The sequence below is a fragment of the Rhyacophila brunnea genome, unplaced genomic scaffold (assembly GCF_057557595.1).
Source record: "Rhyacophila brunnea isolate RB1 unplaced genomic scaffold, BYU_Rbru_1.0 scaffold_24, whole genome shotgun sequence".
Taxonomy (NCBI): Eukaryota; Metazoa; Arthropoda; class Insecta; order Trichoptera; family Rhyacophilidae; genus Rhyacophila; species Rhyacophila brunnea.
The window spans coordinates 11,549,643-11,577,299 of record NW_028232904.1 but is presented as its reverse complement, the minus strand read 5'-3'; the positions used below and the strand labels follow the sequence as shown (position 1 = coordinate 11,577,299).

The 27,657-nt window shown below is 34.6% G+C and overlaps 1 protein-coding gene across 1 annotated transcript; it reads left to right on the top strand.

Moving 5' to 3' along the window:
- The first annotated feature begins 201 nt into the window (after window positions 1-201).
- Window positions 202-27,533, top strand: LOC147069035 (uncharacterized). Its single transcript, XM_085951111.1, has 10 exons — window positions 202-400; window positions 624-1,000; window positions 5,794-6,143; window positions 13,617-13,792; window positions 14,617-14,917; window positions 15,342-15,545; window positions 23,508-23,665; window positions 23,848-23,978; window positions 24,301-24,504; window positions 27,263-27,533. Exons 2-10 carry the CDS (start codon window positions 649-651, stop codon window positions 27,346-27,348), a joined length of 1,962 nt encoding a protein of 653 aa, XP_085807237.1. The 5' UTR covers window positions 202-400; window positions 624-648; the 3' UTR covers window positions 27,349-27,533.
- Window positions 27,534-27,657: the final 124 nt, after the last annotated feature.

The following is a 27,657-nucleotide window of genomic DNA, read 5'->3' as shown; positions in this document are numbered from 1 at the left end:
CCTATTTATATTAAATAGGTAAATAAATAAATCTAAAAATCGTACCTATTTACAAATATAACTTTTCGCTCATTTGTATACGACAGTCTGTACCTATATTATAAGCCGGTGAATGTATGTACCAACAAATAATTTTATTACTGTCTTGTCTTGTGAATTTAAATATTATCATTTTATCAGCTGTCAGACGCGTGCGTGCGGGTGTTCAATTTATTCCGAATTGGGTTTTTTGTACTTTTTCGCGTGACGTTCGTTCGTACATATTCTAAATTATACTACACAAATAAAGTTATCCATTACAATTACCGACAAATCTTGTGTTCGACCCTGAAGCGTGAATTGGTTACAGACAACGTAAAAATAGAACGATGTATTTATGCTTACGTTAAAAAACTATAAGGTATGTGAATCCAGAAACGTCAGTGAAAAATTTCACTGCCGAATTTTTCAATTTTGACAGTTATTATTATTGATATCCGGTCATTGTCTGAAAATTTTTATTATTAAAACTTCAGTAATAACGATATTTTATTTAAATGGCAATAATAATATTAATATAATAAATTTTATTCGAATCCTGTTCTAAATTCGAATTACAAAAAAGGTGGCGCGTTTTTTCACAGTTGCGAAGTCGTCAGCTGAAATACGATGTACAAAAAAATGTCATGGCTCTTCCAAAGGACTCGCTCGGCGAAATTAAAAATCGGCATCTTCATCACAATAGTCTTCGTGATATTCTGCTTCATCCACCTTCAGACCAAGGAGACGAAAAACATTCAGCTGTCGTTTTTCAAAGAGAACTTCAGATATTTGGACGGAATCAATGCAACGGAGTGCAAGCTTCCCAAATACGATTTATACGATCCAGAAATCAAGGTGTACATCGAGAAGCCGGCCAGCCCCATTTATTGTGGATACCTGCAGCCGTATTTGACCTATTTGGATTGGGACGGAAGCCTATATCTTAATCAAACCGAAGTGGAGAATAAAAAATATAAACGTAAGTTTATTTTATATAATATCTACTTAGGTATATTAATTTATGGATGCAATGAACACTTGGTGAATCTCCAGTGAAGAATTTATTTAGTTGTTCAGCCCAAATTGAATGTAACCTATTCGTACCTAGCCGAATATCGAACAGCTCGGAGGGCGATAAAAATGTAATAAACACAACACTACTAGGTGCCAAGAATTATTGCGTATAATTTGATTTTATCTATAACATAATAGGTATATGACTTCTAATGATAATTAAATTTACCTTTGGGTTCTTCGACCTATCGGGTTTTCTGGGCTAATCTGCCCCGGTGTTATCACAGTATACAATTTCTTCCCTTGCGCATCTATTCTATACACAAGGCTGCTATCGGCGGCTATCGAGGGTAGTTTATCGTCTTTAAGATACGAAAACCTCGTATCGAAAAATGTTAAAATGTTCAAGAGGATGAAAAAGCAGTTTAACTCAAAATTATCTTTAAGAGCGTGCATAAGTGAAACGGCAAATAATTTTCAACACTATGTGAGACGTAATTTCGGCCGCGTTGCCATTCGGAGAGCGATAGTCGACTTGCGAGCATATCAATTTGTTTTGTGATGGCGTCGAAGGTATATATTCTTAAGTCGTGTAAAGATGACTAAAAAACATTACTCATTTACTTTAAAAAGAAAACATGTCAATGAATATACTATTATTATTACGAATATAATAATAAACATAACATAAAAAGGACGCATGTTGATTTTTTATGACAAATTATATTTCGTTCGGCTCGCGTCATTTGCACAATCCGCGCATCGCCTAGTCACGATCTTTTTAGACCATGCCTCAGCTGAGGGAACATGATCAAAGTTGTTTTAGAAGATGATTAATTAATCAAGCGGGGCATTTTGTACAGTTGGGATTTGGCTTGTGGCTTATAGATTTGGCAGTATTTAACTTAGAAAATGAGTTTCGAGTTTTTGTTATTCCAATGTAAGATTTTTATTGAGTTACGAGGTTTCAATGTTTATAATAAATATAGTTATATTTTATTATCTTTGAAAAGAAAACACATTTTGGACATTTGATTTATTTAATAATCTTTAAAAGGGAGAAGGAAAAAATAATGAAACAATAAATTAATAATTCAAATTTTAAAAACTTATATTAAGTAAGATTGTTTGAGATACGAGTATTGCAACATGGTCAAGTTAGTTAGTAAGTAGATTCATTATTCATACGTACAAGAATGTAAAGAAGTTAGAAATATCATTTTCCATAATTGATAACATGGCCGATCGCCTTCTGATTGGCGGAATTTGAAGTACCACAGATAAATAGGTCATTTGTAAATAATTGACATGAATCATTGAAAGATCGATAGCATAAAGGCTAGATTATTTACCCTGAAAGTGCAAGATATGCGCTTGAATCCAATTAAATTAATATGGACGAATCATCTGGAAAAGAAAATGACACTCACTGTATTGTCGGGTCTGCCGAATGGCACAATCTGTTCTATCGCCATTACAATACAGGTGATATTGCTATAAATTCCTGATGCTTTTTGTTGGGTCTGCCGAATGGTTCGGTTCGAACGGGTTCGCTCAAATGAACATTGACATTAGAAACACTGCTCTGTAAAATGACAACTTTTGGGTAATATTTCAATAGCCATTATCCTGACAGAAATAATTGTATTGTGAGATTATATAAAATATAATTTCATTTTTTTTTCAAGTAATTTTCTAGTAAATATGTTTCCGAGGTTATTCACTCTCCCTGGGATTGTCGTGTACCACATTTTGAAAAAAATTCACTTTAATCGTTTGGATGATACAATGAAGTTTGTTCAACCATGTGATATTGAAGCGGTAATAGTCATCCGTTGATATTTTTAGATCACATTGAATAATGCAACGTGTGTTATCTCAATTCACCGAAACTGTGGGTAGGACCCATTGATATAATACATATTTGCATATTCCATGAAACATTTTCTAGATAACATTTTATTACATGGTAGATTATTCCTGTATAAGTACATGTTATGTGGTGTTGATTTCTAAAATATCTATGATAGGTATTATTGACTGAAATCACTTAACAAAACCAGTGTTGCCAAATTTTGCCAGACGAGGTATGAAAACAAGCTATTTGGCTAGAAAAAAATGCTAGATTTTGTGAAAATAAAAAGTAAATTTACTTATTCTACCAAGAACGATGTCAATACCTTTCCTTTCGCATATCGAAATAAGTGCAAAAATCGAAAAAATGTCTATACATTGATAGGTTTATGTAGGGTGTTGATTTATACTTTTACACTTATTAAAAACACGGATTCAGGGACATTAAGTATTACGTAAGTATACTTCACTTTTAAGATGAGTAACAATTTATTAATTATTAGCAATATTTGTAAACGCACGCTTTGGCGCGAAAAGGTGGTAAATTGTATTTAGACGCGACGTTCAAGGCTCGGGGGTAGGTTACCGACTGACCGTACCTACTCTCGATCCTTCGTCCGCCCAGAAACAGATAACGGTAACTTTCTTTTTGTTTGTTTCGCTGTGCATCCTGGTCTAGCCTCGACTCATTTACAGTTACAAAATATAATATTAATATCATCCCAACTCTGTCGATTACAAAATTTTTGATGGGGAATTTAGGCATTGTAATATTTGGTATCAACATGTAAAACCACACATTTTAACAGAAATATAATATTTCAAAATTGACAACAAATGCCTATAGTGTGTTAACAGTGTTCGTTTCACATGTCACATACTAAGCACAAATTAAATTATATGATGCCGTTTCACTATAAGACCATGAATGCTCCTATTGTTTCAAGTGTCGACTGGCCACCTAATCGTTACGCACTGAGCGCGTCTTTAGCGTCCAATGTATTAAGAGCATACTTCAGTGAAACGGCAAATAATTTTCAACAATAGGTGCGACGAAATTTTCTTGCGACTCGCGAAAGTCGAGCTGTGAACACGTCAATTTGTTTCGTGATGGCGACGGGGGGGGGGGGGTATTAATTCTTAAATCATGTAAAGATGACTAAAAAACATTACTCATTTTACTTAAAAAAGAAAACATGTCAATGAATATATTATTATTGTTACTAATAGAACAATAAACAGAACATTAAGTGGACGCATGTTGAATTTTTATGACAAATTATATTTCGTTCGGCACGCGTCATTTACACAATCCGCGCAACGCCTAGTCACGATCTTTTTAGACCGTGTCCCAGCTGAGGTATAGCCTTAATCAGGTGTCTGATAGTCAGAAGGTTTATGCGCATGAAAATAAATAAACTAAATATCTAGCGTATTTTCAACACATTTAAAGCTGTTGGAGGCATCAAGAAATGCTAGTAAAAATGCCACTAGCCAGATGCATTTTTTGCAAGCTAGATGTCTATCGAAAAATGCTACATCTAGCAAGAAAAATGCTAAATTGGCAACGCTTAACACAACCAGTAAAGTTGTTCAGTGTTATTTGTTTTTTTCCTGAATATTGTTGGAAGATTATGTCATCTCGTAATTGCAACAGATGTGTGTGTTATCGGTTGTATTATTTTCCTCTGCCCATTTAATGGTAACGTCAATCCCAGCTAGTGCATCTTCTGATTTAACTGTATAAGCTGCAGTCCGTTGACAATTATTGTCTTCATCCTCAGAATACAAGCCTTTTTATATATTCATGAGCTCGTATTCAGTTGGAAGTGGCGCATACTCCTCAGAACTTTCTGCAATCCATTCTTCTAAAACATTTTGCGTTTGTTTTTAGTCGCCCTCTGAATCAATTCTTCTAATGCAATGACATTATTAATGGACAACGCACTCAGTACAGTAGCTAGCAAGTAAATCCGCGCATAGCGACATTCGCACATGTAGAGGTAGACGTCACGCAATTTCCAGTATGCGATATCACGCATCGGGAATTTATAGCAATATCACCTTTATTGTAATGGCGTTAGAACAGTGTTTCTAGTGTCAATGTTCATATGAGCGAACCCGTTCGAACCGAACCATTCGGCAGACCCGACAAAAAGCACCGGGAATTTATAGCAATATCATCTTTATTGTAATGGCGTTAGAACAGATTATGCCATTCGGCAGACCCGACAAAAAAGTGAGTGTCATTTTTTTCCAGATGCTTCGTCCATATTAATGTAATTGTTCTAATGGAACTAAGTCTCCCGGTTCCCAGTTTTCATCATTTTGAGTCATGAAGGCCATGCCTCAGCTACGTTAAATACGGCAGCGGACAGCTGATATAGGCACGCGGCAGACGACTGAATTTGACATACGAATACCGGCGAATTATAGAGTTGAATTTTATGATTCCGTGAAAAATGTATAATAATAAATATGTAATATTATAATGTTTACATCATTGTATTAAAATCAGCATTATAAAAAGATGACATCACTGCTTCCTGTGAAAAATTTAAAACTATTTGACGTGCAATTGTAGACAGTTGATGCGGTAACATAACTTCAACCTATATTCAGATATTTCCATTTCACATGCATCTCAAATCTTAAAATTTTAATCTCTCTAAACATACAAAACTGGATAAACAATATCCTTGCACTAAACGACTTAACCAACGTTATGGTCTTTTAAAAAAAAATTGCATAATTTTTTTTAAATGTTGAAATATCTACGGATTCAGTCCTTCCTTCAGTCTTCTATTGCTCCTCAAGGAGACGGTAGCATTCACTTTGGATATCTACATAATTCACTAATAATCTTACAATATTTAATGAAATAATATCTTTTTTCTTTCGCAGACCTGAAGTGCGTCTATCAATCGGTGTTAGCCGACCAGCAAGATGATTACAAAGTCCTCTACGGCATGGAGACCAGGATCAGCTCCTTTCCCATCATCATCGGAGAGCCGGTCTTCAGGGTGAAATGTCACATAAATGACAAACCCGTTTACCAGATGGTCCACAGCCAGATCGTGCCACTATCCCGGAACGATATGAACGCAAATATGGCCATCCCGGTCCACCGACCGAGCGTCCTGATATTTACCATTGATAGTATGTCCAGGGGAAACTTTATAAGAAGTCTTCCACTCACCTACAAGTATTTGGTCGGAAAACATAAGATGAACGTCTTCAAAGGGCTTAATAAGGTATGTATTAAACAAAATAATTATATCTACCCTATAATATAAAAAGATATGTAAAATCTGCAATGTTTTTCTGTTAGGCTTTTCTTTCCGACTTAAAAAGCATTTTCACAATATTCTTCCGACCATGTCCGATCCTAATAAGATCATATGGGACTCCGCAGAGTGGAGGTTTGTATTAACAGATTTTGTTTTTACCAAAAATGGATGTCAGCCACTTGCTTAACCTATTAGGTCCATACTCTGACTCCTACACGAATTGAACTTTCACCATAGATGTTGAAAATAACCTTCTAAATAGAGATGGAGCCTAATTGTATGAAATTCAAGCAAAGAAAAAACCTCTGGTTATGCAGTGAAAATGCAGTCCGCCGTGTCATACTTCACCGTGAAATGTTGTATCAGAAATATGTGGCCGTATATTAAAGACCGTCCAACCTCTTTGGGTCGTATAGTACTGACATAAAATTCATGTCTAAATAAAACACGGTTCTTGTTGGTTTACACTTTACAGGAAGCCAGCAGCAAACAAATTTAGAAAATAGTTGATCTACTGGATTATTTGTTAGGTTAGGTTTTCGTTCTTGAATACATGAATTTTGCCAAAATCAGCTATGAAAATTGAATTAATGTTCATGATGAATCTAATAAAATTGGAGACCGTATAGTGAACTGTGCCACGGCGAAATGTTTTACGTACAATTTACATGTAACCCTTCCAGTGACGTCCCTAGACAAGATGCCGCCTCTAAGCAGCGCCAAAATGTCGGCACGATTTTTTTATATAGTATTTTTTATCATCTTTTCATGACTCCAATATCTAAGAAATGTGTTGTATGGATACATTACTAATAAAATATATACCACTAAAATATACAAAATTAAATTTAAATATCAAAACCGATTAAATATAATATAGGTTATTAAGTTAGACATCACCAGAATCTGAGGTTCTATTTGGTTGATATTTCTGACACATTTGGCAATACACAAATTTATTATTTTCTGACCATTTTTACTATGCTACGAGGGTGGGTCAATAATTCCTTAGAAAAAAGCATTAAAACAGGTTTTATTTTTGTATTTTTTTTTATTTCTCAACATAATTTCCTTGGAGCTCAATAGACTTGGTTAGACGTTTCTCAATTTTTTTTAAACCGTCAGAAAAATAAGTTTTCGGAAGGTCCTCAAAATAAGCATTTGTCCGATCGATGACTTCTTCATTTGAAAAAAAACGTTGTCCACTTAGCCATTTTTTTAAGTTTGGGAAAAGGAAAAAGTCACTGGGGGCTAAATCTGGCGAATACGGTGGGTGGTCGACCAATTCGAACTTCAATTCTTCAATTTTAGCCATTGATCGTAAACATGTGTGAACACGGGCATTGTCCTGATGAAAGAGGATTTTTTTCCTGTTTAAATGAGGCCGTTTTTCTTCAATTTTGTTTTTTAGCTGGTCCAATAAAGATGCATAATAATCCCCTGTTATTGTTTTTCTTTTTCCAAATAGTCAACGAAAATAATTTCACGCGCATCCCAAAATACAGTAGCCATAACCTTACCAGCTGATTTTACGGTTTTCGCCTTCTTTGGACATGGTTTGCCTTCGCAATCCACTGCTTTGACTGTTCTTTCGTCTCGGGAGTATAGTGGTGTATCCATGTTTCATCTACAGTCACAAAGCGACGAAAAAATTCATCCGGATTGCGTTGCATGAGCGACAACAGAGCTTTAGAGGCCACCACCCTACTGCGTTTATTGTCGACTGTGAGCAAACGCGGCACCCATCTTGCAGAAATATTTTTCATGCCCAATTTGTCATGTAAAATAGAAATGACGCTACCTTTTGAGATCCCTGTAACCTCAATTATCTCACTCAACTTTAATCTTCGGTCACTTAACACCATATCGTGGATTTTATTGATCATTTCTGGTGTAGTCACCTCTACAGGACGTCCTGAGCGTGGTTTATCCTTTGTTGATGTACGACCACGTTTAAATTCATTTAACCAGTTATAAATAGTTGCAAGTGAAGGAGCAGATATGTCGTGAACTAAATCCAACTCATTTTTTATTTCCTTTGCTGTTAACCCTTTTATATTAAAATGTTTAATAACAACTCTAAACTCAATTTTCTCCATTTTCCATTTTTCCATTTTCCACAAGCAAATTTTTTTTAAAAATGTACGAGAAACACACAACAACCCGACCAATCTGATTGAAACTTCGCAGCATACTGAATCGGTAGTGCCGCTGCATGAAAACAAACCGCTTGCAGTACTAGTCGCGCCACCTGTCGGCTTTTCTAAGGACTTATTGACCCACCCTCGTATTATTGTTCAATATGTAAACAAAATAATTTTAGCTATTTCTATAATATATAATATTTCTATATATTCCAAATGATTCTCCTCGATTTGCCGCCCTTCGTGTAACTGCCGTCCCCAAGCGACGCTCAATCTGCCTACCCCCACAGGACGTCACTGAACCCTTCTCTAGGGGGTGCTGCCCATATAAAATATTGGGTACTCCTGATCTAGATAAACAAATCAACAAAAAAAAAACCATCCGAAACATCATTTTTTCTTATTAATGACACAGTGTACACTTATTTATGAGTTACCACTTCCTTTTGCCTGTTGTTAATGTGTCAAATATTTGAACAGGCTGTCTAAATAATTACAGTACTAGCATGTTCAGAAATGATACATGAAAATAAAATGTCATAGAGCAGGAATGTCCAACTTTCAAGTAGGCTATTATCTGATAAAAAGAACTTTTTATATACAACGTTTTAAAATTTTCTGTTGGATCATATAAACTTGACTTGACTAGCTTAAACGATCAAAAAAATTTGTACTTGATAGAAATACTGAATAATGAAATGTCATTTCATATTGATTTCGATAGTAACGCACGTATATATTATTTAATAATTTAGTTGCTAGGACCCCCTAGCAACCAATAATGGTATCGAAATAACTTTTCATACAAAACAGAATTAACTGAAAATAAATTTAATTCTACTTAAAGATGGCTAAAAATATTAAAAAAATGCATTGGCGTCGTGTTCTGATATATTCTAAAAGTTTCAAATGTCTAGCTAGTCGGGAAGTTAGTTAAAAATCGATTGCAAGATTTGTACCGGTCAAATAAGAATACGACCTAAGAAAAACGTTGTAATAAATACGTATCACTGGCAAAGTTTCGTGTGCACTATTTATGTCGGATCTTTACAGCCTTCCTCCACCCTTCGCCACTGAAATGTTTTATAATTGGTTGAGAACACTTAGGCTTTACGAATTAACAACACATGTCTTTTAATATCATAAAAAAATACTCAATTTCCTATTCGTCGTGAAAATTATAAGCTTGGTCTTCTTTTGGAGTATGAGCCTAACGGAGAAACAAAAAAATCCTCTTCAAGTATTCAAAAACAGAATTCTTTGAAGAATACTTGGACCAATTAAAGGAAACCGAAGGTTGCACATCCGTACGGATGTTGAGCTCTGCAGACAATTTAAGCCCAATACAGTCGAATGTCTTGAGGGCGCAAAGATTCAGATGGGCTGGTTACATTGTAAGATACGGTAGATTTAGAGCTCTCCTGCAGGGTTTGCATAGAGGCTGAGTGTGACCGACTAGAGAGAGATAGCTCAGGATAGATACACTCGGAAGATGATTGTACAGTCAGTCATGGACCTAACAACAGCTTCTTTTGGATATTCATTGTCAAATTATTTTCGTGCTGTGCAGAGTCTAATGTGCGACAGTTAAGGGAAACTACTCCTCAGTTTCAAGTGTGACGATTCACATCTCCTCTTTCTCTCACTTATATGGCAGGACGTAAGTGCACATATACGAATCAAGTGTTACGACAAAACCTTCGTTAATTTGAAAATTACTTTCATGTAAGCCATGCTTTGCATTCAAAATTTCAATGAAATCCTGTTATATTACAACTGAATGTATACGATTTTTACATTACCGCGACCCAATTCGTATAGTGACATGTTGGACGTGCCTGTCAGAGTATTGATTATTTCTTGACAAAAAAAACTGACTAACAATAATGTTTTCACATGACAAGATAACACACAAAATATTATAGGGTAAGAAAGACATGTATAATGATTTTTCGACATGATAATGTTTTTGTAATAATTCCCGGTATTTTTTAACATTTAAAAAGTAACAAAACAGGGGTTTTTAACCTGTGTGTTACTTAATATTTTGTTATTACAACGTTTTTCTTAGCTCGTATTCTTATTTGTCCGGTACAAATCTTGCAATCGATTTTTAATTAACTTCCCGACTAGCTAGACATTTGAAACTTTTAGAATATATCAGAACACGATGCCAATGCATTTTTTTAATACTTTTAGCCATCTTTAAGTAGAATTGATTTCATTTTCAGTTAATTCTATGAAAAGTTATTTCGGAAGAGATCCGTAAAAAGTAAAACTATTATTGGTTGCTAATGCGTCAATGACATTGAGCTACTTTACGAGCTGCTTGTTGGCGAATTTACAATCTGTCTGTAAAGTCGCCCAGTGTCATCATCGAACAAGCTAACAAGCAGATTGTAAACAATCTACCGAGAAAAGTTGAAAGCCGGTCAACTTTACACGCTACACGCTGGCATGTGGGCCTACTGCGTCTGCGCTGTAGAGCCCTCCTGGTAAAAAACGAATTACGTTCTGTCAAAATAGTCGCTAGCTTGTTGGTTTCTCAGCGAATGGAAAGTTTTGTGTGTCATCATCACAATCGCAGTAGCTGAATTGCCCGCTTTTAAATTCGCCAACAAACAGCTCGTAAAGTAGCTTAATGTAATTGACGCATAATTGGGTCCTAGCAACTAACTTATTAATATTAATATATACGTGTGTTACTATGGAAATCAATATGACATTTCAGTATTATTTCTATCAAGTACTAATTTTTTTGATCGTTTAAGCTAGCCAAGTCAAGTTTATATGATTCAACAGAAAATTTAAAAACGTTGTGTTTAAATAGTTCTTTTTATCTTGTAATTATTTAGCTAATAATTTGAGAGTCTGAATTGAGGGTACTATTTGCAAACACAGCTCATTTGCATGTTTAATAAACTATTTCTTTTATTCAACGAATAAGACACAAGATTTAAGAATGAAACATTCTATATACTGAATATTATCTCCGACCATCTGCGATCCTAATAAGATCATATGGGCCTCCATAGAGTGGTGGTTTGTGTCAACAGATTTTGTTGTTGCGAGAAATGGATGTCAGCCACTTGCTCAACCTATTACGTCCATACTCTGACTTATATACAAATTGAAAAACAATATGTGTATTTGCCCAAGATTTGAACCTGGGACCCACGATGCTATATACCGACGCTTAAGCCGCACGGCCATCGTGGGGCCGTTAAATACTGAATATACATAATTTGAAAAAACATCTTATGTATAATATACACACTACAAAAAATTATTTTGTAGAAAAAAATACAACACCCGACGGGACTTGAATCTGTATCTGCTGAATTCGCCACAGTATGCTTTTCCAATTAAGCTACGGGCATCTTATTGAACTATGACGATTTTAACTAGTAGTAGTTCTGTTGTAGTAACTGAAAAATCAGTATTTTATTAGTCTGTAAAACAGTTTATTGCATTTGCTGCAAATTATGTTTTTGTGAATAAGCCGTGTTTGCAAATATTAGTCTCAATTATTAACACTCTTTCTTGGGTTAAAAGGTTAAGAAACCCTGCAGTAAAAAATCTAATTTTTTTATATTTTGTTTCCTATTTTATCTATGTTTACTGTCTCGGGGAGGTGTTCCCAACATTATTTATGTCGCCCATTTTATACTGGCCGTAAATGAATTATGACCCCTTGTCACATTTTCATAAATAGGCATTTGTAATTGGAAGAAGAAAGCACATAATATATAAGGTGTCTAATAACAAAAACCGATGAGTCAACATATGGTCAAAGTCTAACAAAAAATACGTCCATATTCCATGTGCAATTTCACACATAATGGTTACAAAAACTGATTATATAAAGTGATATACTTTTTTATACTCTTCTTAATAAACTAATATTGAATGATCGGGGAATTTCAATTGACGAGATATAGAAATAGTGGACATTGGTGGGTTTGTATATTTAGGATCGACCATTAGTGGAAAATGCGGATGTGAAACACAATTAAGAAGGCACGCACATAGGTGTGTTGATACGTCTTACCACTTTATGGAAGGTTCGAGGAATTTCAATTGCCACGTAAATAATGCTCGTGCATACATCAGTATTCTCCATAGTTTATATACAGAGGGCAAGGGAGCGGAAGGCAATTGATGCCTTCGAAATGTAGTGTTGGCGCCGAATGCTTCGTATTTCTTGGGCAGAGCACATGACAAACCAGTTAATCATCCGGAGATGCAGATAAAGGAATGGCTTTCGACAATATGTTTGAGATGCATTCTGAAGTTTTTTGGATATATTGCTCAGCACAGACCGGAAAGCCTAGACTGGTTTTGAGTGGTCTACAGAAGGCGAAACAGAAGAAGAGCGGCGCGCTGGAGTGACCAAGTGAAGGAGCTGACTGGGGGCAGCCTTCAACGAGTAATTTACAAAATTTAAGAATGTAACATTCTTTGTTGAACGTGCATAATTTGAAAACACCTCAGAAATATACATATTGGAAAAAATCTTATTCAATCCTGTCCCGAAATCACTTTGAGTTCCGTCTAACACCATATTTTTTTCAAGATTGTATTTTTCTGAGGTGTTTTCAAATTATGTATGTACTTGTATTATTTTTACTTATATACCCCCAAATATATATATACTTATGTACCCCCAAATAACGTGGAATATATTCATTCTCACTCTGACACTTAAAATGAGAGGCAGATGTTCGGTGTATTCCTGTTCCGAGGGCAGTCAGGATCAAGACAGGTGTGGTTTCACCTCAGAATAATAATATAAAGAGAGTGTGTATTGTTCAGCTATATGGAGACATGTTTCTTGCGTATAACACACAGTAGAACCTCAATTTTATTATTTTTAACTTAATTATGAAACCTTATACCATCAAGTTGCTTCTCAGTACGGCTACCAAATTTAAACATAACATAGTTAACCATATTTTCTACTAAATTAACTAATTACCACTAACTTTATATTTAACATAAAATCAATAATTTCCAGCAATATGTGTTCGCAGTTTTTGAATGAATGTAGTCATTCAAACCAATATTTACCGGCGACGTGTACAAAAAATATTTAATTCAGCCGCAGAAATTTTATCTTACTCTAACGCATATTGCTGAGAATGTAAGCGTGTCGAATATTTTCTCACTCGTACTTATGGTTCGTTTTTGTTCAGGCCTTGGGTTTCACATGACTTGGAAATATGTTCTCCAATTCATCAGCCATGTTATGAAACAATGCTGTTTCTAAAAAATATCTTCGAATTTGTTACAGGTGGCCGATAATACTTTTCCTAACATGATGGCTCTGCTAGCCGGTTTTATGGCGTACGAAAGGGACGACATGCCAGGGATTCCAGTATGGAGCATCAAGAAGAATTCTACCATGAAAAGATATGATGATATGCCCATCGTTTGGAAGACATTCAAAGAATCCAAATACGTCACTATGTAAGAATGAATTTGGACTATAAATAGGAGTTTTATATCTTTATAAATTATTTTGCTAGCGCATAAAGGGTGGCTATGTTGGTAAACTCCACAAATATTAATATCGCTCAGTTACCGTTCTGATTTTCTTAGATATCTTGACTAGATAACTTGATTTTCACTGTTTTTGAGATAGCTATTGAATATGATTTCACATTTTTTCTATACAAAATGATAAAACTAGGTAAGTCAGCAGTTAATGGGAACTGTATTAATTTTGTGTTTGAAAATATTAGTTAACTTTAAAATTATAAATGCATTAAATAAATAAAAAAATATATCTACGATATTTTTTCATACAATTAAAAATTATTTAATTGTTCCCTGTTAGACAAGCATAATTTCCCATTTTTATTTTAAATAATGATAATACCATAGATTTATGTTAATCAAGTAAAGTTTAAATTTCATTTTCCCAACCAATCATCAAATCAGAGTTATCTAGTTGTAGTATTGAGGTGACGGTATGCAATGCTTTTCATGTTGGAAGCTTTTCCCTTTCCACATTATGGAGACACCACCAGATTATGTGATTAGCGGTTCTCGTGGTGCAATGCGTAGGGCGTTATCCTTTCATCCGAGACATCCGGGTTCGATTCCCAGTGAAGACACAATGTATTAATGTGATTTTCTCAAAGCCTAGGTTGTTGTGATTGTTTCACTTCTATTACTAAATACTCTACTCTCATTGGGCCTATAGGCCTGTTGTATTTTTAAATATAATAATATATATATATTTTATAAATGTAATGTAAAAAATCTTTTAAGTCGACCATTTCTTTCAGGTACGCCGAAGAATACTTAGATGCTACGTTTAGCCTGTTGGATGTGGGCTTCCTCGAGGATCCAGTAGACTATTATTACCGGTCTACGTACGTCAGCCTCAAGGACACGCTCAGCAACATCGCCATGAACAAACTCAAGTTCTGGGACCGCTCCAAGTGGCGGTACTGCCTCGGAAACACTCTCTCCTACAAGCTGGCGCTCAATTACACCGAGGAATTCCTCACGGAGATGTCTGACATGAGATATTTCGCTCTCAGCTTCTTTGTGGAGATGAGCCACGAGTATTTGACTGATGTTAAGGTTTGTCAATGCGTACTAAATAATCACTATGACATTACAAAAATTGAGGTATAATTAACTATTTCTTTTATTCAACGAATAATTCACAAGATTTAAGAATGTACCATTCTAATTATTGAATGTACATAATTCTGAAAACATTCATTCAGTAAGGGTCAAAGAGAACCTTGCTAACTTGAGGAAACTCTGGCTAACGGAGTGCCTAACAGCCATTCCTCTCAAAAAGTTTGTTAAAATAACCTGCAAATAGTAATGGCTTGGAGCGTACATCTTATCTTAGTTTTTCATTGCTTACTCTTGCAATCTTCTTCTTCCTTTCAGATATCCCTCACTGAGTCAATTGCTATCCCAAGTATCCTTTACTCCTGCATTTATTACGCCCTGATGTTTCTTCCTGATGTCGTCCATTATTCCATGATTTTAGAATATGGACGGTGACCTGTTGGAGTTCTTTACTAAGATGTTTGAAGGTGGCCTATTCAACAACACGGTGGTGCTTGTGATGGGAGACCATGGCCACCGTTTTGACGCCATCCGCAGCACCTTCATCGGCCGTATTGAGGAGAGGATGCCTTTCCTGGGCATATGGTTGCCTGACAATCTCAAGAAATCTCATCCACATTTGCAGGTTACTGCTTCTAGTTTATTTCGTAAATTTTCGACTGGATACAGTGGACTTGCTGCCAAGCTTAGCGCTTGGACTTGTTATCCGACCAATATGACCAGTGGTGTAGAAATACAGGATACAAACCGCATCTTCAATGTGTACGGAAGGGGAAGAGATGCTCAAGTTGGTCGAACATGCTGTTGGGCCCATAAGGGCCGACCCGTATTCCTTTAAAAAAAAATTGTTGCATCTTACTGTAGACAAAATGAAGATCTCTTTACATAGGTCAGTTTTGAATTAGCTTTGTTTTGTATTACTATTTTGGTACTGTTCGGTTATCAGGATTACAACGGAAAATACATATTGAAAATAGCCGATAAACTGGATTATTTGTTAGGTTAACCTAACCAAACCTAACCTAACCCAACCTAACCTAACCCAACCCAAACTAACCCAAACTAACAAATAATCCAGTTTATCGGCTATTTTCAAAATGTGTTTTCCGCTGTATTCCTGATAACCGAACAGTACCACTATTTTATATAATTATTTATAATTTTTATTTTTTATTCTTTGTGCATCTCTACCATGAGCATTTTTTATTATATAAGTCAATTTAAAATTAGTCAAAGCACACTTGAGTGCGTGGTGACCTCAGTCTTGGGTAACTGGTCCTGAGATATTCCCAGACGTAAAAAAAACTGCTGATGCTTCACATCAAACGTAGGGCCTCATGATAGGTGCGGGACGGGACCCGCAGATTATGTTTATTTTGTACACACCGAAGAAGTCAGTGACATAAATACACTGATGTACTGAAGCAGTGCTTCTCAAACTTTTTATTGTACAGTCATCTAAATCAGGAGTTTTGTTTAGTTTTAAGTTTTTTAGCTTAAGTTTGAAAAGTACTATACTAAATTATTATTTTATAAAAAATCTCAATGTCAAAGTGGACACATTCGCAGAATAGGCTAAAGATACCAATGCATATTTGCAATATGCACCCTTATTGGTTAATTATATTCTCACTCTTTCTTTGTATTTTCCCAGAACTGTCTCATCTTTTTTCACAGTGGTAAGCAACGTTCCCTCTAATTTTTATATTGTGTGTGCGGATCATCAACACATCTGAGTAGAGTCACTCGTCACCCGGTACGGTAATTTCCCCCCCCCCCCCACACAAACAACACATACAATTTTTCATTAAAACTTATTTTTTTAAGGTTTTCGTAATTAACGTATACAATTAGCATTTTTTGCACATATATATCCGTACTTTTATCAACAATTAATGTATGAAACCGAGACCAGCTTTTGGGAATATCTGTGTATTTAGATACATGATTATGAATGGTTACATGAAATTTGTACGTATGCAGTTCTTCGTGGAACACTTATTCGTGTGCCGCAGTACGTGAAACATGAGTTCGTGCAACATTTAATCAAATGACGAGTTCTTCGTTGAACATTTCACCGTGGAATACATTTCACCGTGGAATACGTATTCTACAACATGTGGCGCTAGTTTGCTCTTCCAATTAGATTCAATACGAATTTTATGAGATGTCTTTATTGGTTTTAAATAATTTAATGTTGAAACTACATAAATAATATACCTATACGATGTGATTGTATTTATAATCTACTTACCTACCTATTTTCTAATGTGTGTTTCTTGTATTACGATGGTTTTATTACGTATTTTTAAGTGTTTTATTTAGACATTAATATTGCAACTTACAGAAATAGCAATATTTTGTTGTTTTGGTGTGGACAATGGACTAGTTGATTTGAAACCTTTTGTAAGTATGCGTTATTGAAAATAAAAAGATGGCAATACCTACCTTTTTTAATTTAAAAAATAAATGTATATAGGTACATAGGTATATGTAAATGCTGTTGTTTAATTCATTTAGGATATTATTGATTTTTATAGATAAGTACGTAGTACCTACTTTACTTTTAAATAGATGTGCCCGAGTTGGGGGAGCTGTCGTTTATGAAGAGTGGGTTAGTTCGATCCCGCGGATATACAAAAATACACGTTGTTTTTTAAATGTGTCTATTGTGGCTTATTGCGTTTTATTTTAATTAACTACCAAATATGTTGAAAATTTATTATAGTATTATAGAAAATGTGTGTTCTTATTATTATTTAAAATAATATTATGGACAATGTTGATTTGAAACTTTTTGTAAATGGATATTATTGAAAATACGAACGTGTTAATAGCTGCATACTTTAATTTAAAAATAAATATACCTACTTATATAGATGACTGCATTTATTGAATTCATTTTGGATATGATTGATCTTTGCAACTTTAAACATAGGTACTACTACGTAGGTACTTTAACTTTTGCATATCCTGATAATACAGCCATGGTATCCGACTTGGCAGAGCGGTTCCATATAGAAAGTGGGTTCAATCCTGTGACTTAATAAAAAATAAATGTTGTTTTTTAAATGTGTGTTAATCCAACGAGAGACCAAGATTGGCTAACAAGTAACAACCGTTATTCGTAAAAAGTCTGTTAATATAATCTCCATTCTATGGAGCCAATTTATGTTCCGGATTGCAGAAAAAATATTAATTACCTATTCTACACTCGTATAATACACTCCGTTTCATTATAGGTTATTTTTGTTATAGTAAGGTAGGTACGTAATAATGTTGACTTTTTATTAAAACTTATTAATTTTTAGATTTGATCAGAACTCCGGATATTAGGTATGTTACAGTGGCCAAATGTTTTTTGTGCACTAGAAGCACGTGAAAGTTAAAGGACCTACCTACACAATAAACTGCAAAATACAACGGATTTGTAATTGATTTATTTCAAGATTTTTTAATTATATTTAGGATATGTTGATAGGTACGCGTACTTTATACATATATGTATAAATATAAAAACCTTTTTATTTCTTACAAACAAAAAAAGTAAATGACAGTGAATTGACTATATCTAATGTATAACCTATGATTATATCTATGATTGTATTATCTACTTATTATCTAGTTTATATAATATTAATTAAGTATTATTATTTTTATATTTTTTGTATAATACATATATATATTAAGATACTTAAGTATTTACTTTATATATTATATAGATCAATAATATCCTAAATGAATTAAATATATATACCTAGGTAAAAACATTTATTTTTTAAATAAATTAGGTATTGCCATCTTTGTATTTTCAATAATACCTACTTACAATAAGTTTTAATTCAATTAGTCCACTCAGATTATAATAATCTAATTAAAACATTTGAAATCATTGTGTGTTAATACAGCGTAAAGACCCAATGGGTTTGGCGAATGGCTAACAAGTGACAACATTCTTCGTAAAAAGTTTATTTGGTACTGTTCGGTTATACGGAATACAGCGGAAAACGCATTTTGAAAATAGGCGATAAACTGGATTATTTGTTAGTTTGGGTTAGTTTAGGTTAGGTTTGGTTAGGTTAACCTAACAAATAATCCAGTTTATCGGCTATTTTCAAAATGCGTTTTCCGCTGTATTCCGTATAACCGAACAGTGCCGTTTATTTATTAATATAATTTCTATTCAATGCAGCTCAATGTATTGCGCTTTGGAGCAAAAATGTTAATTATTTAGCCAGGTACATACTGTATTCTGTTTACTAAGTATTCACACATACATGATTTATAAATAATATGTAATGTTTAATACGCTTACGTTATAGGTTACTTTTTTGTTACAGTTGCATAATAGTGCATTTTAAATATCTATAGGTCATACCACAGAACTGATTATTAAGATAGAAATGCTAAAGCCAGTCACCATCGACCCAGAATTTGAAGCCAGCAACGCAAGAAATACTAAGCCCGTTTAGTGTCTTCGAATATTGCCAATATTGAATGCGCGTTTCATTTATGTTAGAAACTTTAATGCATATTATGATATTGTTGTTTTAATTTAATAAAACGCATTTTTTGTAGTAGTTATTCCACTTTTAATTAGGACCTGTTTCGTCCGCCTCAGAGGGACATTTTCAACTGAGTACATTTTTTTAAAACAATATTTATCAAACAAATTCCAAAGCGACAGAAATAATATAACAAAAATGCAGTTCCACAATGAATTGACAGTTAACAAATTAAAACATATTATGATACTTACGTAATGTAAATAACATATTCTTTATCACGTGGTAAATAGCTATAAGAACATTGTAGTCAATTTCAAGAATGTATGTTTTGAAACACACGTTGGTTCCGTAGCCATGACAATCTTTATCTATCTACACTTCTGATGCCTTCTTAATTTCCTGCATTATGATGGAGTACACAAGTTAAGTTATTATAAAAATAATATAAAATGTACGTTCATAGATAAAACGGAAATAGATTTAAATTAGCATTAGGTATATTTGTAATTTCAGTTAACTTATCTGTACATGTATATTTTATATACCTGTCTAAATTGCGAAATAAACATTAGGTACTTACCTAAATAGTATTGTTGTGTTATAGGTATTTAAATTAATGATATACTTAATATTTTCTCATCAATACTAAACTTGATAGTTAATACCATTAATGTGCATTACGTAGGTATTACCATAGACAAATATACTATGTATATGGTTATTACTTATAAATAGCTCCCATTATCAATACATAATACCAATAAACATAGTAACATAATATAATATTATTTATTTACAATATATAATGAAATTTTAAATATTCATGTAAAAATATAATACTTACTTAAAAGTACGTAATAAAACCATTATAATACAAGGGACACAGCAGAAAATAGGTAGATAAGTATATTATAATTACAACCATATCGTACGTAATAATGTTTTTTTTTTAATAATATTAATTTCTAAAACGGTCTTTTTTGTGCACACAATAATGAACAAGGGAACTCTCGAGAAAGGGCCAACCCAATAAATTGACCATAATACAAAAAAAATCTACCATCTGGACACATTTGTCTTGAATGAATGTATTGTTTAGTTTAGACTTTAGTCAGTGTCACTTACTAGATTCCACCAAAATAAAACGGATTTGTAATTAGGTAATCTGGTAATGCATCATTTCAAAACACTTACTACATTTCGTTATTGGTTTTTTAATCATATTTAGGACATGTTTCCCACAGTAAACTGAATGTATTATTAAATAAATACATAGGTATTATAAAAATTATAATAAACCATTTTTTTTCAACCAATAAGACCCTAGATTTGAGAATGTAACATTCTATATATTGATTGACACACTAGAAATAATCACTTGACACGACACCAGTGGCGCACCCAGGATTTAATATTGGGGGGGGCAAGGAGGAAAATGTAAATTAGTCCCATAGGATCTATTTCTTCTTCACAGCCTAATTTCTCGTTTATCGGTCTTTTGTCTATTGCGCTCGGTGTACCTACACCATGGTCCCCACATCCTGAAACGGGCCCTCAGGCTACGATATTAGATTAAAGGCAGTGTGAAACACTACATTAACGTTCTTCAAATTGTGTTTTAGTTCAAATTAAGGGTACTTATACAGTGAATTATTGGCGATTTTTAATACATCTACTTTAATAATGGAGCTGTCGAGTATCGACACATTATAATCAAAAACTATATTGCACAATTATATAAGTAATTGAAAATGTTCATGACCATGAAGTATACTTTTTTTTACTATTAAAGCTAATTTATGATGTGTGTTTATCTCACTTATCTGGTCAACCCGACACGCCGGGCCCCCCACAGCCCGGGCCCCCAGGCTAGAGCTCTGTCAGCCCTCCCCAGCCATGACCGACACTACTCCGGAATTCGGGTGGACATCGAGAATTTTTGACATTTCCATTAGGGATTGTGTTTCTAAAAAAACCTGATATTAGTGTTTCGAAATTTTTGTGTTAAAAATTAAAATCTACGAAATTTTTCTAAAAAGGGTGCTGGAGAATTACTACAAATCATTTTTTGTGTCTTTATTTGTCTAGGCCCAAAGGTATAGTTTATTGGCTTTCAATTTAAATGTTTAAAATCATACTGATAATTTTCATTTTTGGGGGGTGCCAGGGCCCCTTGCCCCCCCCCCTGGTTTCGCCACTGCACGACACATTGGGTCTTTACGCTGGATTGATCGATCCCACTTCTTGATAGACGACCACTTTACCAACTCAGCCACCATGGGTGTATTATTAGTTTTACTTATTACTTATAAGTACAATATATAATAAACGGTACTGAAATGATACCAATATCTCAGGATTATAGGTTAACCTATAATATCCATGTGTGAATTGTGGAATAAACACTAACTACTTATTTTTGTGTTTTATTTTAATTAACTACCTAATAAAATGTTTTCCTAATTCCAACCAATAAATAGCTGTTTTTATAGTTACCATTAAGTGCACTTCATAATATTAAGTACTTATAAAAATCATCAATTATTAATACTTACACGATAATATCTATATTACACAAGGAATTATAAATCTGGATCTTGGTAAAATAAGTGCCAATATCAAAATTTGCCAATACTAAGTTAAGTGTTGAAAAGTTCCTAAAAATGTTCAAAAATTGCTTTATTTTTTGGTCTTTTCCAAATTATTTACTTGTATTAAAAACAACATAAAAATCTATCGTGCATATTATTATTTATATTATCAATTAATGACTTTGAAACGCATTAAAGAATCGTTTGTACTGGAAAAAATGACATATCGACATAACCACTTCTTTTACGAAGGTAAAGAAATATAATATTATTTACTTACAATTTTGAAGAAAATAATGCTATTTTGGTAACGTATAATAATCATGTAAAATTATAACACTTAAACCATCGGAGTATATGGGAAAGACGGAAGAAAATAAGTAGGTAACTAAATTAGAAATAGTTTCATATTGTAATTATATGTACGTAGTTTCAACATTAAATTATTTAAAACCAATAAAGACATCTCATAAAATTCGTATTGAATCTAATTGGAACTGCAAACCAGCGCCACATGTTGTAGAATACGCATTCCACGGTGAAATGTTCAACGAAGAACTCGTCATTTGATTAAATGTTGCACGAACTCATGTTTCACGTACTGCGGCACACGAATAAGTGTTCTACGTTGAACTGTTTACGTACAAATTTCCGGATACGGATTATGAATATCTTGTACAGAAAGCATATACCTAAGTATTTGTTTTTATAGCCAATAGTACATTACCAATTAACACTTTGACTAGATCGTAACCAGATTTTTTACGCTCAGCGATCTCAATCCCTATTCTTTCGTTCTTCGGGTGTCTCCATTATTATTTTCAAAAGTCCACCTCTTTTCAAAATCCCGGTGTACTTTTTGACTTAAATGACTTTTTAAAAGATACAACCTCCTTTCAATCCACTTCTTTCCAGACGTGAATTCTCCTTGCATATTTGCTGCGGAGCATATGATGCATTTGGCACAATCATCTGTTTCCGAATGAACAAAATAATATATCACTAATTATTCTCACTTTTTGCGAATGCATTGCAGATAGCATTTCTGTTTCGACGATTTCAGAGAGCCATTCCAATTTTAATTTATTGCAAGATTTCTTCTTAATGATCGCATTTATAATATATCATCCACTCCTTTTTGACATTTTTAGGCGATAAGTTTTCTATAATTAATAAGTACTAGCTGAGCCAGCTGGCTCTCGCCAGTCTGTCTCGCTAGTAAGTATAATTATTGTACTATATAATATTTAACTGTGCAAGCTAACATATTCTTCACTTGAATTGTTTGTTACGTACACTGAACACACCTGTAGTTATTAGTAAAATCTGGTAAAGGAAACTTTCTTTTACAATATTTTTATGTGAGGACTGTGCAGGGGACGAAAACATGTGTGCGGACATGTTCTGGTAAGTGTGCGAGCGCACACGCGAACATTTTAGAGGGAACATTAGTGGTAAGTCATATTTATTGTATTGTTATTATTATAGAAAGCATTGCAGACTCATACAGAGCGTCTCTTGAGCTGGTACGACATCCACGAGACACTGGTGGACCTCGCTGAAGATGATCTCGGAGAGTTGCGTAGGAACCCCCGGCCAGGATCTGTCGGGAAGTCCATCTTCAGACTGTTTGATGACAATCGGACGTAAGTTTGTTCCTGTCAATCTCTCTTTTGTTTTGTTATAAATTTTTAGAGATGATACATCCCATTGTCCAACTGTCATTGTTCATCCACCGTAGGTATACAGACAAAAACATACTTTTATATTTTCGGCTTTTCGGTTCAAGTTTTCCATTTGGCCGCTGACTTATATTGTTATTTTTCAGGTGTTCTCAAATCGGAATCTTACCAGAGTACTGCATGTGCGACAGGGAAGCCCAAATACCAAAGAATTCAGAGAAAGCCTTGGCATCTGCCGAAATCGTGATGGAGCACATCAATAAACTCTTGGATGGCTGTGAGTAATCTTACAATTCATCTGCGTTATGTAATTTACGATTCCCACGATGGCCGCGCGGCTTAAGCGTCTGACTATAGTGTCGTGGGTCCTAGGTTCGAATCCTGGGTCTGGCAAGTACCTACACATATTGTTTTTCAATTTGTGTATGAGTCAGAGTATGGCCCTAATAGGTTGAGCAAGTGGCTGACATCCATTTCTCGTAAAAACAAAATCTGTTAATACAAACCTCCACTCTGTGGAGGCCCATATGATCCTATTAGGATCGGAAGAAGAAAATGTAATTTAAGAGAAAATTGCTAAATTAATTTTATTCTTTCAGCGTCTACGTACCTAAGGAGCGGCGAGTCACGATCATGTGCGTATCTCAGAATGAGCCACGTCACGTCGGCAAGTGTATCCATGAAGAGCTACTCTTCACAGGCCATTAGTTTGTTGGTGAGGGTAGCTTTCCAGGTGCACCCCAGCGATGGTATGTTCGAGGGCGCTGTGGAATACACGCCGGGATCGCAGCCAGTCGTCATGGGTGAGCGCTCAACATTTTTTTTCTTATTTTCATTGATAGATCGAGTGACTTTTTAGTTCAAGTCAGTTTGAAAGGTTTGGCTTTATAACCAGGGAATTATGCCAATACATATCTGGATCATGGCTCACACATCCTGAAGCGGGCTCCAAGGCCACAATGTGTGGCGGGCCCCTCAACCTATCGCTATTGTTAAGGGCAGTGAAAAGTTATACGATAGTGTTCCCCAAATGGGTTTCTGCGAAACTCCGGGTTTACATGTAAAATAAAGGGTATTCTGTGTATTTTTTCAAGATTTTTAGTATTTTTAAATAAATCCACTTGATTTATTGGCACTTGGTATCATATTATGAAGCACTGATTGCGACCCCCTATTGTGATAGCCAAGTAACATGCGACCCTTCGCCATATTGAATAAATAGTCATTTTTATTAGTCAGGAAACACACTAAAAATAATTATAAAATAAAATTCTATTCTTGAAATAACGCCTTTTTTACTATTAGAGCGAATTTGCAGTTTGTATTTATCTCAATTAAGTGGTCGAACCACCACGCCGGGCACCCAGGCTAGAGCCCTGTCAGCCGCCCTTTGTAGGGGCCATGATCTTGATACTTCTTTGTCAAAAATAATAGATAATAATATTTACTATCCTGTCCTGTGTACGAGGCATCCTAACACTATCAACACGGCTCTGAGGAACAAATTTTAGATTCTTCTTGATACGAAGTCATACAGATAGCTGGAAACGAGGAAGCTGACAAATACACTAAACAAATCACAACAGACAAAAGACCTTACAGATACCTACTTCTGCCTAAGTTCCGCAAAAAAAAACTAAACAAAGACACAATAGAGCAATGAAACAACAGATACACGACATCCGCTGCAGGATCAGTAACATGGAAATTTATTTCAAACATAATCCAGGAACATAAAAACATCACACATATACTAACAGGCCACAGAGCACTGTCTATCTAAACAGATTCAAACTAAGAGATGATGACTGCTGTCCAGGTGACGGTAATGCTGCAATTTCATTATGATCACGTCACATGCTTTTGCATGCTGATACGGCGATAAATTTAGTCTTTCGTCATTCCGCAGAATATTTTGAATGATCACTATCTATAAATTCAATTATGGAAAGTGCCATCTCTAATTTATTAGTATTTTGAATTATTATTCATTATTTATGGTATTTTCAATTAATTTTAACATCTATTATGGTTTGGTAAGGCAGGGCTTAGTTGATTTCTAAAAACTAATCAACACCATCTGTAAAATGTAGTCTTAATTCAATGAAAATAAATACGTTTGACTGACAATGTGTAGTGTGCTCTATTTATGTCAGATTTTAACAGTCTACCTCCACACTTCGCCACTGGCATCAATAGATAATATTTTGAACTGAACCCAACGAGCAGACAATAGATAATAGAGTCTAAAATGTGTAGGCAATGCAAAACGCTCATTGAGTCATGCGTTTGCCGATGTGGCGCCGTACCCATGAGGTGACCTCATTGTTGTTCTGGCGATGACAACTTACAATGTTCATTTCAAGACTCAAAATGTGCTACGGAATGGGAGCATCAGTCTGATGACATTTTTATGGACAAAGTTTGTTCCAGACACCATTCAATGTTGCCAAATGAAAAAATCAAGTAACCCAACTAGCAGACCATAGATAATAGACGTAAACACCAGTCATAGATAATGATTTAAAGGATAGAAAATCCACAGAGAAAACCACTAATAACAAAGAACACACGATTTTGACTTGAGTCGAAAATGTGCAGGCCTGCAGAAAATAGAAAAAAAATGTTCACTGACTAGTGCGGCTTATGATGTAGCGCAATACGCGTGACCTCATTGTTGTTCTGGCGATTTCGGCAGATGCCAATGACAATGTTCGTTTAAGTTTAAAGGTGCAAAATGTGCTATAGAATGAGAGCATCAGTCTGATAGCATTCTAAATTACCAAGAAAAACGACATTATACACTTTATTCCCGTAGCGGCAGCTTACTCTGACAGCACATGACGTGATCATAATGTATTTGACGCATAACGCGTCTCGATACGTGGGGCTTGCGATAATGACTGCCCAATACTAGAAAATGAGCAATAGACTCTGAGCAGGAAACATAATCACGAAATTGACCTCCAAAAACCTCAAGAAATACCAAACAACACAATAAATACAAACACACTCCACAAAATGGTTACATGTAAATTGTACATAAAACATTTCACCGTGGCACATTTCGCCGTAAGCTTTCTTATCGGAAATAGATGACTGTATATTATACGGTCTCCAATTTTATTTGATTCAATATGAACATTAATTCAATTTTCATAGCTGATTTTGGCAAAATTCATGAATTCAAGAATGAAAACCTAACCTAACCTAACGAATAATCCAGTATATCAACTATTTTCAAAATTTGTTTGCTGCTGGCTTCCTGTAAAGTGTAAACCGACAAAAGCCGTGTTTTATTTAGACATGAATTTTATGTCAGTACTATACGACCCAAAGAGGTTGGACGGTCTTTAATATACGGCCACATATTTCTGATACAACATTTCACGGTGAAGTTTGATACGGCGAACTGCATACATACAAGTTTCCGGACACAACACAAAATATATAATTCTGGCCATTAAAAACAATAGGCAAAAAACCAGTATTTTAAAAACTGCTTGTACCTAATCAGCGATCAAATGGCATTCTTATAAAATTAAATCTTTACTGTTTCAGGTGACGTCAACAGGATAAACAAATATGGCAGCCAACCGGATTGCATTTCTCACGACACTCTTCGACTCTACTGCTTTTGTACCTGAGCCGCAAGTCGTACAGTGTTCAAATAATCGAAATACAGACAAACAGAAGCTATCTTTCCAATTTTCTCTCTCATCATGTGTGAGGGAAAGTGATAAATATACAGGCAATGTATTATACTATTGTAGTCGGTGATACGTTATATTAGTAACTGAATCTTTACGCACCGTTTACGTTGAACACCGTGAATAAAAATTCAATGCACTGTTTTTATTCACTGCAATGTTAGGCAGAAAGCTCATGGACCGTTTCGGGGTGCTGATATGCAATGTATACTTGAGAGGCTTAGAAACAAAAATGATAGTTTTGAT

What these genes read in the sequence shown, in the direction of transcription:
- LOC147069035 (XM_085951111.1), top strand. Translation starts at nt 649, where the DNA reads ATGTACAAAAAAATGTCATGGCTCTTCCAAAGGACTCGCTCGGCGAAA. An exon ending in AGTATTTGACTGATGTTAAG is followed by an intron (nt 14,918 to 15,341) that starts GTTTGTCAATGC and finishes CCATGATTTTAG; the next exon opens with AATATGGACGGTGACCTGTT. An exon ending in CAATAAACTCTTGGATGGCT is followed by an intron (nt 23,979 to 24,300) that starts GTGAGTAATCTT and finishes TTATTCTTTCAG; the next exon opens with CGTCTACGTACCTAAGGAGC.